This window comes from Momordica charantia (assembly GCF_013281855.1).
Source record: "Momordica charantia cultivar OHB3-1 chromosome 10 unlocalized genomic scaffold, Mcharantia_2.0 BLBB01000010.1, whole genome shotgun sequence".
In the NCBI taxonomy this organism is placed as follows: Eukaryota; Viridiplantae; Streptophyta; class Magnoliopsida; order Cucurbitales; family Cucurbitaceae; genus Momordica; species Momordica charantia.
Window position 1 is genome coordinate 8,731,349 of NW_028275158.1, and position 14,712 is coordinate 8,746,060.

At 32.7% G+C, this 14,712-nt stretch overlaps 1 protein-coding gene and 1 long non-coding RNA gene across 2 annotated transcripts; one reads left to right on the forward strand and one right to left on the reverse strand.

Annotated features, from left to right (window-relative positions):
- The first annotated feature begins 5,526 nt into the window (after positions 1–5,526).
- On the forward strand, positions 5,527–10,996 carry LOC111012804 (alpha-farnesene synthase-like). The gene is made up of 7 exons (XM_088118920.1): positions 5,527–5,678; positions 6,349–6,604; positions 6,687–7,056; positions 7,151–7,369; positions 7,965–8,106; positions 10,119–10,367; positions 10,461–10,996. Exons 1-7 carry the CDS (start codon positions 5,565–5,567, stop codon positions 10,752–10,754), a joined length of 1,644 nt encoding a protein of 547 aa, XP_087975046.1. The 5' UTR covers positions 5,527–5,564; the 3' UTR covers positions 10,755–10,996.
- A 1,495-nt stretch (positions 10,997–12,491) lies between these two features.
- On the reverse strand, positions 12,492–13,702 carry LOC148208491 (uncharacterized). The gene is made up of 3 exons (XR_015788453.1): positions 13,420–13,702; positions 13,165–13,205; positions 12,492–12,810 (listed from the first exon to the last, which is right to left on the reverse strand). It is a non-coding gene; the product is annotated as an uncharacterized LOC148208491 (long non-coding RNA).
- Positions 13,703–14,712: the final 1,010 nt, after the last annotated feature.

Here is a 14,712-nt window from a genome sequence, read left to right on the forward strand (position 1 = left end):
GACCCGGCTTCTTAGCTGTCCTTTTCGCCTCGAAGCACGCGAGGAGCTGGTCTACGTCCAACAGCTCGGCCTCCTCACTATCCCGAGCTCGTAGCCAAAAGAGGATGGCCAAAGCGAAAATGACACCCCACCCATTGGGGGCCACTTGAGCCGGTGCCAACCCAGTCTGGAAGAGAAATTCTTGGACAAAAGGGTGAAGGGGGAGTCTGAGGCCATACTCAAACATTTTGAAGTAGAGAGTGACCCATCCCTCTGGAGGATTGTCAGCTCTCTCCCCCTCCTCCGGAAGCCTGAGGAGGATATTCTCAGGGATAGCGAACCCCCTACGAAGGGATCCGAGGTAGTGCTCAGGTATCCTAGAAGGGTATTCCAAGCCCTGACCTGAAGTGGAGGCGTCACTATCCTCCCCGTCATCGGAGATTCTAAAGTTTTCTATCTCCTCGAGCTCGGACTCTAACCTACGAGCTAACTCGGATCCTAGGTTGCTACTAATAGAGGACGACATGGCAATTACGTTCGAAAGAAAAGAGGGAAGAGACCGACCTACCAAGGGTTCGAGCTGCCTTCAGATCGAACTCCAAGAATTCAAGGAACGTAAGGTATGAACTGAAGGATTGGGGGTATTTATAGCCCGTCGGAGGAATTTCCCACCGTACACGTGTAATCAACGAGCGGCTAGGATCCTCTCTGAGATCCGAAGCGTCGGAATATTTGAATATTCCGACGATAAATCTTCCGCGACGGTTGTATTTTCCCACGAATAGGAAGTCGCCACGTGTCCAAAGCAAGTCGAATGAACTTCTCTGCCAGGTCGAGATCGGACCAGACAGAGAGGGGGCCAATGTTTGGGGATTAAGTACCCTGGACACGTGGAGGACCCCTATTGGTGCTCCAAGATGGCCCATGAGTCATGCCTAGCTCGGATAGCCGAGATGGCTGCCACCAACGCCGGCGAAAGCTAAGTATGAGGGCCGAGGTGAACCTTGCTCAGGTCCGACCTGCCCAGAGGCTCGGTAGGGGCCGATGTGAGCAACTGTCTGCGGCGTGATTACCGGACGTAACCGTTGGTCCCGAGATCACCGGGCGTAACCGACGGTCCCGAGATTACCGGGTGTAACCGTCGCGAGATTGGCGGGACTACCACCCATAAGTAGAGGACCTCACTCCACGATCAGGTACGATGATTTCTGGCTTCGAACTAAACTTGGAATCCGACCTATACTGACTTGATCGTCGGAGTGCTCACCTTTTTGTGCAGGTCCGCCCAAAGGTTCAGGTCGGTCCGGAGGCCGAGTTCGAGCTACAATCAGGAACACACTGTTGTGCACATCTTTGCATAAACACTAATCAAACTACTCAAACTCAAATGTAATTTAAAATATATTAAGAAAAATGAAAACTTATGTTATTATTTAAAATAATATATATATTTTTTTAAAAGTTGAAACTTATCTTTATTCAATCGTTTCGAACACCTGCCAAAATACTATTGAAACATATGTGTGAACATAGACAGAGAAGCGACGAAGATGGATTGGCCTAGGAATTGCCACGTAAGCATTTGGCTGTAGACTGAAAGAGTGTGTGGATAACTGTCCTGTGAAGTACGACGTTAAAACAATGGGCGGCTTTCGAAACGCCGACTCCATTTTTTAAACGATACGTTTTGGAAATGCCTGAATAAAAATGCTAACAACGTTTTCCCTTTATTTTCTTATTTTAATTTAGTTGTGTGTTTCTAAAGGGAATCCATGGTGAGATCTAAGCGAGGTAAGTCGGAGGGGACAAGCAAAGTAATAAAAAATGCTCCAACCCTTGATCTCTAGGTCGAGTTAAAAGATAGAATTACATATCTGTTGAGTAAATAAGTGTATATTTATATGAATTAGGAAGATTAGGATGACTTAACTATAAACGAGTAAGACGATTGCTTTAAGACTCCCAGTTCTGGGAGGACCTCTCGTTTTTTCGTATAAACATAATTTTTAGTAGGTATACAATAATATTGTTATTTGTTTATTTTAAATTTAATTTTTAACTATAAAGTAAATTTAAAATTTAAAATATTATTATTTTCATAAATTTTTTCCTATGAAAATACAAATTAATAATATATATAATTCTCTTGGAAATAAGTAATTCATAATCAATTAACTCATATATTTTTTTCAAATTTAATTTGATTTCATTTCAAATTCTCCTTATTTGCTCAAATGAATATAGCGGCTTTAAAATTCCATGTTTTTTCGTTAAGTTCTTTTACTTTTTTTAAATTTATTTTATATTGTTGATTGTTCAATACCTTGACATTTGTTTAAATTTACTTACTTAGAATATCAATATGTCTAGAAGAAAATATGAATATGGATATGAAAAAGTGTAAGAAGAAAAGAATAATAGAAAAACGGATCGTAATATATATCAAAATTTCACTTAGAATATAATGTATGATGCAATCTGATTACAATACATATGATGCAAGAAGATTGGAAAATATTGATTAAAAATTAATTGATTTATTGTTAGAAAAAAGTTTCACTAAAGAAAGTTATTTAATTTTTCCAAAAGATGAAAATTCTAAACATTTTTATATATTCATTATACTAGAAAAAAAAAACAAGATAGAAATTAACTAGTTTACTCAAATGATTTTGATAAAGTTTATTATTATTGTTGTAAGTTATTTTGTACTAAATTTAATACAGTTCAATTAGATCGGGATGAAAGAGTTCAATGACTAATCTTAGTTTTGGACATAAAAATAAGATTAGTAATAAACACATGTTTAATATGAATGATTGGGTTGATTTATAAATTATATTTTTAAAATATAAAATCATTGGCAAAGATATTCAATAATTAATTTTTATAAAAAATTAAAATAAAGTATTAATCAGAATTCTTGTAGTGGTAAAAAAACTTGATATATTTCATATCATCTTGAGACCCTCTGAATGCTCCCGAGAATAACGTTGTGAAACTTTGATACCTTTAGTTTTATTTATTTATGACGTCATTTTTTGTGGCATCACAAATTGGGAATTTTAATTATTATTGCAGTTCATGATCCCATTATAAATATGGAGCGCATGAGCTATTTGTTTACTCACTCACCCGAAGAAGAAAGAAGGAGAAAATAGAGGGAAATTTGAAAATGTTTTCATCTTCTTCGTGGGTTGTTCTGCTTAGAGTTTGGGTTTGTTATTCTCCTCGTTTCGTTTGTATTGTTCTAGAATATTGAAGCTAATAGAAGTTTTGCTCTTGCTTTGCACTAGACCACATTGGTTGAACCACTATAGATTTTGGTGTCGTCTTCTTTTCCCTTATCTACTTTGATTTAGTGTTAATATTGCTTGGTGGATTTATCTGGATGCTGAATAATATTGTTTGATAAAATAAGTCGTGGTTATTGGTGCATTTTTGCACAACAACCCATTTAGATGGTGCCGACTCTACAACTTCGTAAGGGCGGTGACTCTTCACAACAAAACGTTTGACGATATGTTGCATAGTTTCTTTATCACTACACATGAACCCTTGTACAACATATCACTTTCAACAGCTACTGGTTGAAAAATAGAATCGTGTTCTACAGTACTATTAACCATGTCATTAAATGTTTGAGAAGGGATATCATGTTCACCTTCAAGGTCTAATTCATCAAACTCATCATGTGTTGATGTCCTGAGTTCTATAAACATATTATCAGCAATTAAATCCATATCTTCATCTAAATTAGTCAATGGAGGCACAACTAACTCAGATTCGGGGTCAAGGTATTGACTATGGTCAAGACATTGGCTAGGTACCTTGAGGTCCAATGGGACATTCATCATATTTCTAACATTCACAAATAATTTCACTAGTTGTGGACATGGTAATGCAATTGTGAACATTAAATCCAGTGCATTCTGGTTATCTTATGGAATGTGAATGTATGTAATTGATCCCGATAGTGTTTGACTAGGGTGTCTATAGAAAAGTTCTAATTTATTATGCTCATATCTATGTTCAATGACACTCCAATCGTTTGAACAAAATGTTCAAACTCAATACCACTATAAACAGTATAACATTCACTTGATGGTTCATCATAATCAACTTCATTTACACCATCAATAGTACCTTCATTCGAATACAGTACAATCGCCAAACATTTAGCTGTCATTTAAATTCTAAATTGGAAAGAGAGATCTTCAATTAAGTTGTAACTAAATCTAACTACACTAATCAAATAAACTAACTTTAATTATAATACAAAAAATGTATAATCTAATTACCGAAATTTATTTAATAAAAAACTACTCATGACATATAAACTAATTGAACAAAAGAGATACTAATTAACAATTACATCTAACCACACTAATCAAATAACAAATTTTAATTATAATATCAAAAATGTATAATCTTATAATTACCTAAATTTATTTAACAAAAAAAACTACTCAAGACATATAAACTAATTAAATAAAAATATATTAATTAACAATTAAATCTAACTATACTAATCAAATAAACTAATTTTAATTATAATACAAAAAAATATATAATCTTCTTATCATTACCTAAATTTATTTAATAAAAAAAACTACGCAAGACATATAAACTAATTAAATAAAAAATATATTAATTAACAATTAAATCTAACTACACTAATCAAATACACTAATTTAGATAAAGTCAAATAAAAAAATACACAACATACAAATAAATAATAAAATGGAATAATAATAAAAAAAATAGAAAACAAAACATAAATACCTTGAAATGGTCCCCAGACAAAGAAGTGGTCCTTTTGGAAGAATCTTAAAAGAAAAGAAAACAAAACAATGTTTTTTAGTTAGATTAAATAAATAAATGAAAAGAATAAAAAAAACAAAACAAAACAAAACCACACCTATTGACGAGCGCTGGACGTCGGACAGTGAAGGCAGGACGACGGTGGCAACAGCGGACTAAACGACGATCGTCGACGATGGACAGCGACAGCAGGGAGTGAAGAAGGGAACAAAAACACAAAAAGACAAGAGGAACAAGTGGGTAGGGGTTAGGATTTTTTTAGAGAAGGTGTGCCACACGTGTTCATCATGCATGGTGGTCGTCTCTCGACCATCTTTCGCGCCTAAGATGGTTGTCTCTTCGACCATCGTAGCGCCATCATGACGTGGCGTCGTTGTCACCAAACTTTTTCCAACATAATTTGAAAATGTGTATTAAGAGCATTATTTTAAAAATAACTCTAATTTAAAACATTATTTAAAAAAAAATCCAGATAACTATCGTGTGAAGTACGAAGTTAAAACAACGGGTGGCTTTCGAGACCCTCTGAATTCTCCCGAAAATAACGGTGGGAATCCGGCACAATCCTCAGTCCCCGAAGTTTGTGAAACTTTGATACCTTTAGTTTTATTTATTTATGACGTCATTTTTTGTGGCATCACAAATTGGGAATTTTAATTATTATTGCAGTTCATGATCCCATTATAAATATGGAGCGCATGAGCTATTTGTTTACTCACTCACCTAAGGAAGAAAGAAGAAGAAAATAGAGAGAGAGAAAAATGAGTGCCCAAGTTTCTGAAGCTCCAAGTTCTTCGGAGGTCATTCGTAGGTCTGCCCAATTTGAACCAACTGTCTGGGGAGATTACTTTCTTTCATATCAGTCTCTTGCTTTGGTAACTAAAATCTTTTTCCCTCCTTTTTACTAATTTGTGTTGTTTTGTTTTAGGTTTTATACATTTTTCATTTGGATAACAAGAAATTTCTTAGAGCGTCTTCTACTCAATTTTTGAAAGATTGAAAAGGAGAAGGAACCGTCCTAAAAAAGTTTAGTTATGTCCAATCAAACCTTATAAGTACCTAGATTTGATTGGGAAAGTAATCAAAACTCTACGTAAAAAGTATTACCATTCAACAATATTAGAACCATTAATATTTGCCAAATCAAATTCTGTAACGAAACACAGGAGTGATACTCCCCTTTAAAAAATAATTGATGATAGGAAAGATTGAAACCACTTTAAATTGATTTTTAAGATAGCACTCTAGGTTGATTTTGAAAAAAAAAATTAATTATACTTAAATCTCTCGTTCTATCATCACTCTCAAACACACCGTCAACCAATCAAGAAAATTAATTTTACTACGTATTTAATTTTGGTGTTCAATAACTCAATAAAATCAATTTTTTTTGAAAGAGCTATAAAATTAAAATTTTTAAGATTAAATTTGATCATAATGGATTCAATTCTATTTAGTTATCCATGTGTTACTTTGATTTGATATTCAGTCATATCCTTTTCTTGCTCTCAAATTAGTGGAATTTCCTATTTTTGTACATTTCAGGAAAGAGCCAACAAGCCAATGGAAGAACTAAAAGAACAAGTAAAAATCCAACTGATTTCTCCAACCAAAAACCATGCTGAAAAATTACGACTCATCGATTCAATCCAGCGCCTAGGCGTTTCCTACCATTTCGAAACTGAGATCGACAAAACACTTCAACAAATCCACAACATGAGTTCCCAAGACGACGACGATCTCCACACTGCCGCTCTCCACTTCCGACTTCTCAGACAACAAGGCTATAACATATCGTCTCGTAAGTAGACATCTAAAATAAACAATATCAAATCATTATAAAAGTATGGAGAGATCTGTTGTTCTAATCTTCCGTTCTCTAGAATTGTTTGACAAGTATCGGGGCAGCTGGAGAATTTTAGATGGTGGGAATATAGAAGCATTGCTGAGTTTGTACGAAGCGTCGCAATTGAGGGTGCGAGGAGAGACGGCACTGGACGAAGCGTTCGGCCTGGCCACGGCTCAGTTTAAAGCCATTGCCGGGGACTCGACCGTCGATCCAGGAATCGCAATGGAGGTCGGTCGTGCTTTGAAGTGGCCGATCTACCAGAACCTCCCACGGCTGGAGACCAGGCATTACATTGGTATGTATAGTCAGAAGCCATGGCGGAATGAGGCTTTGCTTCACTTTGCAAAGTTGGATTTCAACCACTTGCAGAAGCTTCACCGGAAGGAAATCGCTTCCATCTCCAAGTGAGTTCTTTGCATTCATGGGTTTTACTTATTTATTTATTTATTATTTAATGTAAAGATTATATATATATATTGAGTTATAATTTTGGAACAGGTGGTGGAAAGATTATGGTTTTGCAGAAAAGCTATCGTTCGCGAGGAATAGGATCGTGGAGGGTTATTTTTTTGCTCTTGGGATATTCTTTGAACCCCAATTTTCAACTGCTAGACTTACTATGACCAAAATCATTGCCATTGGATCAATGTTAGATGACATTTATGATGTTTATGGCACATTTGAAGAACTTAAACTCTTGACTCTTGCACTTGAAAGGTGGGTAAATTTTTTTTCCCACAGATATTGTAGTTTGAAAAAAGAGAGAGAAAAAAAAAAGGTGTCAACAATCAGCTTAACTTAATTACCATGTAGGCAAGTATTGATAAATGACTCCTAATCTCTTTTTATAATGATTCAATTTGTAAAATTTTTGAAGTATTTATAATTCAAATTCTTTTGTTTTCAATGTTAAAAATACATAGTTTTGATTTTGAACCGCTCATTCCGAGGCATGTAAATTTCTTGAGACAGTGACCATTCAATTCATAGAGTTTTAGAAGTATTTGTAAGTTTAAAGTATTTGTAAATCAAAGTTTTTACTTCACTGTCACGTTTTTTTTCCCGCTCTATCTGAATACTACGTTGATTCATTGAATATTTCAAAAGTGACAATTTAGCTAACATTATAACACAATATATTCATAAAATTTTTAAAGTATTTGTGACTGCTACGTTTCCTTTTCCTTAAAACAAGTATGTTTCAACATTCAATAGGTTCGTACCGTTTTTGACAGTGACAATTCAACTCGCATTTAATTAAAAATTGAACCTTCATTTTAAATTTTTGTGAATTAAATCCTAAAATTTGCAGATGGGATAGAAGCAAGACAGAGAAACTACCAAATTATATGAATATGTACTACGAGGCTTTGTTGGATGTGTTTGAAGAAATTGAAGGAGAGATGAGCCAACACAAAGCAACACCATATTGCATCCATTACATGAAAGAAGCGGTATGAAGTTATTAGTTTAAAAAATAATAAATAAATAAATAAATGAAACATAATTTCATTGGCTCTAGAAATCAATTTATCTATGAAAATTGAAAACATTAAAAAAAGAAAACAGTTATCTTGACATGGTTTTACTAAAGGATAATAAAATAATGATTTTATTTATATTTTTAAAAGAATTAGAAAACGAGAAACAATAATCTTACCGAACAAGTCCTTAATTGTGTTGTTTTCAAAATTTTTACACAATTTTAAAAACGTTTTTTAAAAATGAGAAACGAGAAATAGAAACAGTTATTAAATATTTACGTTTCTTGAAAATAGAAACGAGAAACAAGAAAAAATAAGAACATTACCAAACGACCTGAACAAAATAACTCCAAATTTTGGAGGGTTGAGTGATCATTGGAACTTCCCCATGTGGATAACGAAAACATACTGAAGATGAAAAACAAGAACATAAAGTCATCCAAACATATATTTCAACTAGAGCCTGTTTGATAACCATTTTGCATTTCATTCATTGTTTTTGGTTTTTGATTTTTTTGAAAACTTTGATAACCCATTCAATTTTCTATTTTTGATTTTTCAAAATGATTTTGAAATTCTAGATAAATTTAAAAAACAACGCAAAGTAGTTTTCAAAAACTTTTTATTTTCAAAATCTAATTTTTTCTTTTCCCTCTCATATTTATCTCTAACAACTTTTTTTTCTTCTTAAATTTCTGTTTACAGAATTTTTTTTCTCTTTCTAAAATTTTCATATTTTAAATATTTATTATTATTTCATTATCCCTCCCCAAAATGAAACATGTTTATGTTTTTTTATTTTTTTATTTTTTTCTAATATATCACTCTCATTTTTCTCTTTAAAAATTTAACTTTTTCTAGAACTTTTCCCTCTCTACAATTTCACCTTTAAAAACTTTTCTCTCTCCCTAATCTTTTTTTCCTTTTTATATTTTATTTCCTCGTTCAATTATTTTTAGCTTAACTTTTTATTTATCTTTTTATTTATTTATTATCTAAAAAATATATTTTGATTCTTGTTTTTATCTTTAATTTTTTTCTCAGTGTAGTTTTTCTTCTTCTTTCTAATTTCTGTTTTCTTTAACCTATCTTTTCTCTCAACTTTACTTTTTTTTTTCTCTAAAATTTGTCTCTTTTCGTCTTTTAGATTTTATTTCACTAATATTTTTTCTAAATCTCTATCTTTATCTCTCCAAATTTTCTGTTTAAAAATGTCTAAACTTGTAATCTTTACATTATGAATGACAAATTTTTTTGTAAGGTTGGGTCCATGCTCCAAAATAGGAAATGCATGTCCCAATTACCGATCCCCAATTCTATTTTTTAAATAATTAATATATATTCCATTAACATATTTACTAAATTGTGAATAAAATATGAAATATTTTTTAAAATAATTATTTATAATGGTAAATAATAATTCTAAAAAAATTAGTATATATTTATTACATTTTTTTAATTCTAAAAATAATTCAAATTAATTACAAAACCGGTAATTTTTCCCGTGAATACCCTCATCTCCAAATAAAAATTCTTTAACCTAGTTCTCGATTCCCGAACCAAAGAACGAGGTGGAAATGGTAGACTAAAACTTTTTACGAGCACAAGAATGGGAGAGTGCATCTTCACTCTCGTCTCACACTATCGTAATCACTACTCTAGATAGAAATTTTCTCTCTAATATATATTTTCAATTTTCTAACTTTTAAAAAACAAAAAATTAAAAAAAAATGTTACCAAACATGTTTTGCTTTGTTTTTTTAAAAACAAAAAACAAGAAACAATTATTAAACATATATGGTTTTTATTTTTTAAAAACAGAAAACTAAAAATAGAAAAACCAAAAACCAAAAATCAAAACCAAAAATGGTTATCAAAGTGCGCCTCAATTAAATTTTAAAATTCCAAAATTTAGAGATAATTTAGAACTCGTTGACATTGACAACGAATATGACATATTTGCCCTTCTCATGATCTTGCAGATAAAAGAACTCGGAAGGGTATTTCTGGTAGAGGCAAAGTGGTGCAACGAAGGATACACACCAACGGTAGAGGAATATCTGGATATTGCTTTGATATCTTTCGGCCATAAGTTGCTTATGGTCACAGCTCTGTTGGGAATGGGAGATGTAGCAACAGAAGAGGCTGTTCAATGGGTGACCACCATGCCCAAAATCCTCAACGCCTCAACCGTAATCTGTAGGCTCATGAACGACATCGTTTCGCACAAGGTTTGTAGCTAGGGAATTACACAAACAGCATAAAATAAATACGTATTTTCAAATATAGCAAAAAGTTTACACATGTTTGTGTTCTTGTTATAGTTCGAACAAGAAAGGGGGCATGTGGCTTCTGCCATCGAATGCTACATGGAACAGAACCGTGTCTCAGAAAACGAGGCTCTAAACGAGTTGCACAAACTAATAGTTGACTCTTGGAAGGACATGGTTGAGAATTGCCTTGCCCCAAGAGAGGTTCCAAAGGCTGTCCTCATGAGAGTTTTGAATCTCACAAGGCTTTTCAATGTCATCTACAAGGATGGTGATGGCTATACACAGTCTCAAGGGTCCACAAAAGCTCATATCAAGTCCTTGCTTGTTGACCCTCTGCCACTTTAGGGTTTTGAGCCCAGCCAAGCCAAGCCAATTATATATAACTGAAATTTACCATTTACTCATGTGTGTAATTGAAATGTTTGTTACCATCAAGGGAGATGTATAGCGAAAGCGAATATAGTTCAACATTATTGACATATATCTCCAACCAACAGGTTGTGAGTTCCATTTCCCACCCTATAGGTTGTACTAAAAAAATATGTATTATGACTATGTATAATGTGTTTCTATTTAAAATAGTCTTTTATCTTTTATGGAATACTCAAGTTTATATTTTAGTAATTGTCAATTTTGCCCTTAATATTTTGATTTTTCTCCATTAAATTCTTGATCTTTCAATTTACAAAAAAAAAGTTGTATCAATTTTTATTTTTCAATTAAGTTCTTCCACTAGAAAATGATTAGAACTTGTTAGGAGAAAAATGAGTTGTCATTCACTTATTATGTTATTAATAAATTTAGACAAATGAATGTAATAATTGGCTAAACCTTTTGAATGATTTAAAGCTAGGTGGAAAATGGTGTGTTGCTTGAATTGGTTTATGATGAATGCCGAATTGTGGCGATTTGTTAGGTGCCAGATTGATATGTGCCATATTGTAGGATTGTTGCGCCTCTACTTAATAGTAAAAATGGGGAATATTACAAAACCATTTCCACACGGACTTAAATTTTTGTTTTAAAATCAATAGTGAAATGTTGAGTGAGCCATCAGTTTTATGATTGAAACATATGAAAACACTACTAGAAATTCCGTCTACCGTGACGTTTTTTTGGCGTCACAAAAAGCTTTCGTGACGTTTTTAACGCCGTCACGTATACGCCCATCACGAAAGGTATACGAGACGTTTAAAAAATGTCACAAAAATTAGCACACGTGACGGTTTATTAGCGTCATGAAAGACATGGACTTCCACGACGTTCATAAACCGTCATGAAAAATGATTTCGTGACGGTTATAGCATGTCACGGAAAGACATGGAACAGGAGAGGAGAGGTCACGTGACATCCTTTCGTGACGGTGTTTAAACGTCACGAAAAGTGTATTTCGTGATGGTGTTTAAACGTCATGAAAAGTTTATTCCGTGACGTTTGATAATAGTCCTAAAAAATATTTTGGTGACGGTTTAAAAACGTCACTAATGATTTTATTTTGTGACGATAAAAAGAGGGTCACTGAATATGCATTTAATTTTGATTGCAGATGTCGCGGAATATAAATATCATATTGTCAACTTGTCGATCGAACACGCAAATATATTAATTTACCATAACAAAGTTGAAATATATTAAACATGAACAAGGAAGTTAATATATTAATTTAGAATGTACTAATATTCTCAAACACAAATTACATAATTACAGAATTAAACATGTTCCGTACACACCAACTCCAACAACGATGCTCAGCCACCAATTAGTTGCATTCCTAATTGTCAGACATCTTTGGGGTAAGAAAGACCTAATGAAAAAACAATACCCAAGTTAGATAAATGACGAACGAAAGATAGATACGGTTAAGGAAAGTCACTTTCTAAAAAACATGTCTATCTATTAAAAATAACAAAGGATCGTGATATTTGCAAATAACATTCTTAAATAAACAAACTAAGAGCCTATCACAATAGTATTGTTTGCAAATACTATTCCAACGTTACTGAATTGATTAAACAAAAACCAACCTATGTACATATCTTCTATATCTTTAGTAATATCGTATAACGTAATACCCATATTATGTTGATTCAGGTTGTTTTGGACACTATGCATACAACAAGGCATGAATGTTGATGAGCATCCATTACTTCCATGACTCTAACTCTATCACCCACTTCCATTGCTGTAAATCTACTACACGCTTCCATTAATATCCTAATAGTTCCCAACTTGTGCACAAAATATATTCTCAATAGGATTATATTTTTACACTACAAAATTAAGTCAACAAACTTAACCATAATTAATTCAATTACCTCGATAGCAATGACATTGCGCAAGCTCAAACAAAAAAATATCAAAATTTCAGCATGACCTCTACTATAACATCCTAAAATCATACCTGAAATATGATACAAATAACACATTTAAACATGATAGGAATAGGACCACCTGTTCCTCCACAAACTACATTTAGCAAACATCCAATATTTCGACACATGTAACATAATAATTGTAATATAATGAGACCACACATCCCTGCACACAAACTATATTTAGCAACATCCAACATTTCTAATTATAATGGGACTACCTATTCGTCCACAAAAACTGTATCCAGCAACATATCCAACATCTCTAGTATTTCAATTCTACTAAAACAAAAAGTAATCCAACTAGCTTAACATCAAATAAACAAAACCCGTAAGTAAGTCTATGCAAATCTTCCAACAAAAGTTCCCCATTCAGTTCGAACCTGTCAATTTCTTCTTGGTGATATGCGCTTTTTGTGTTTAACTACAAAGATAGAGAAAGATAATACTAGCATAAGAACCAAGTTGACATAAACACATAAAGATAGATCATTATACGTATAAGTTCACTCATGGGGTACTAGAATTTTACACTATTTCTCGTAAATACTCCTACACATAGTACTTGCATAATATTATCAGTTATGAATAAAATAAACACAATACATAAGTAAAAACAATATAAATTGTCAACTTACTTGTGTTATAAAGGGACGAGTGCTAGTTGTTCCAAGGTTAACTATATCTAACCTGCTAGACTTTTTGGACTAAACACAATAATTGTCATATTCAAGGAAAACTAATAAACAACATAAAACAAGGCAAGAGAATCAAGCTTAAAGAATATTACACCCACGCCAACTAGCTTAAACAGTAAATAAAAATGGTGAATGTTTGTTGTGAGTCATTGAACATTTACTGTCTTCTTCCTCATGCCAAAACTTTTGTTGAAAAAAAAAAAAAAAAATCGAGGTACCCAATTCCCTCATGAATGGGCCTTAATTAATCAAACTACTCTTTCTCTTGCATTACTTTCCTTTGAAATGACAAAAGAGAAATCACATTCTTTTACCTTGATTTAAGGAAGCAACACAAAAAAGCAAACACTCCTCCGACTATAAAAATTATAAAAGTCCTTTGCTGGTTTCGAATGCAATCTTATTTGTTTTTTTGAGATATTCTTTGTTTATCTCAAAAGTGGTTGATGGGTGTTACTATATTTTGTTGATGCGCAAATTGATTTCATGTGTAAGCATTATTCCTAAGTCTTATTCTTTATTCTCTTTTACAAATCAAACTCATATTCTATCTTTTTCTTGGTACACTTTCATGGAAGAAATTTGAGGTTTTATTTTGGATTATTATTTCTCTTTTTGGCCTCCATTTTTAAGACATTATAGTTCATATCAAAAGGGTATCAATGTTTTGCACATAAAAATGTCAAAGATAAGACTTTGTCGTTTGTTTAATCAGTGTTACCCTTTCAATATCCATCTTTTGATCTTTCACACAATTTCAAAATTCTTTAGTCTTTAGGATTTTTAATTCTTAAGGTGTTGGTTCATAAATCTTTCAATTCATAAGTCTATAGAGCTTAAAAGTCTGCTGACTAATATCCGAGCCTACTTATTTATACGAATATCTTGAATTATAAGGTGTATTTGTAATTAAACATACGATGAGGCAACATTTGGAATCAATGCAATTGTCAATTTAAATTCAAGGGCTTTATAAAAGCCTTTCTTTCTTACCTGCAGGCTAGTTCATTACCTAGACTACGAACTTGATATTCTTGGCAAGTGCATCTTAGGAAAAAAAAAATCATGGGAGGCAGACATTAGACTTTCTTATGATTATGAATGCAGTTTCATGCTTTATGGGCAGCATTTTAGACACAATGATTGATAAAAGATATATTTTCAGAGAAAAACTAACCCAGATTAACTTCATTAAGGAAGTCCTTATTGTTTTATCCGGAAACTTCATTTGTT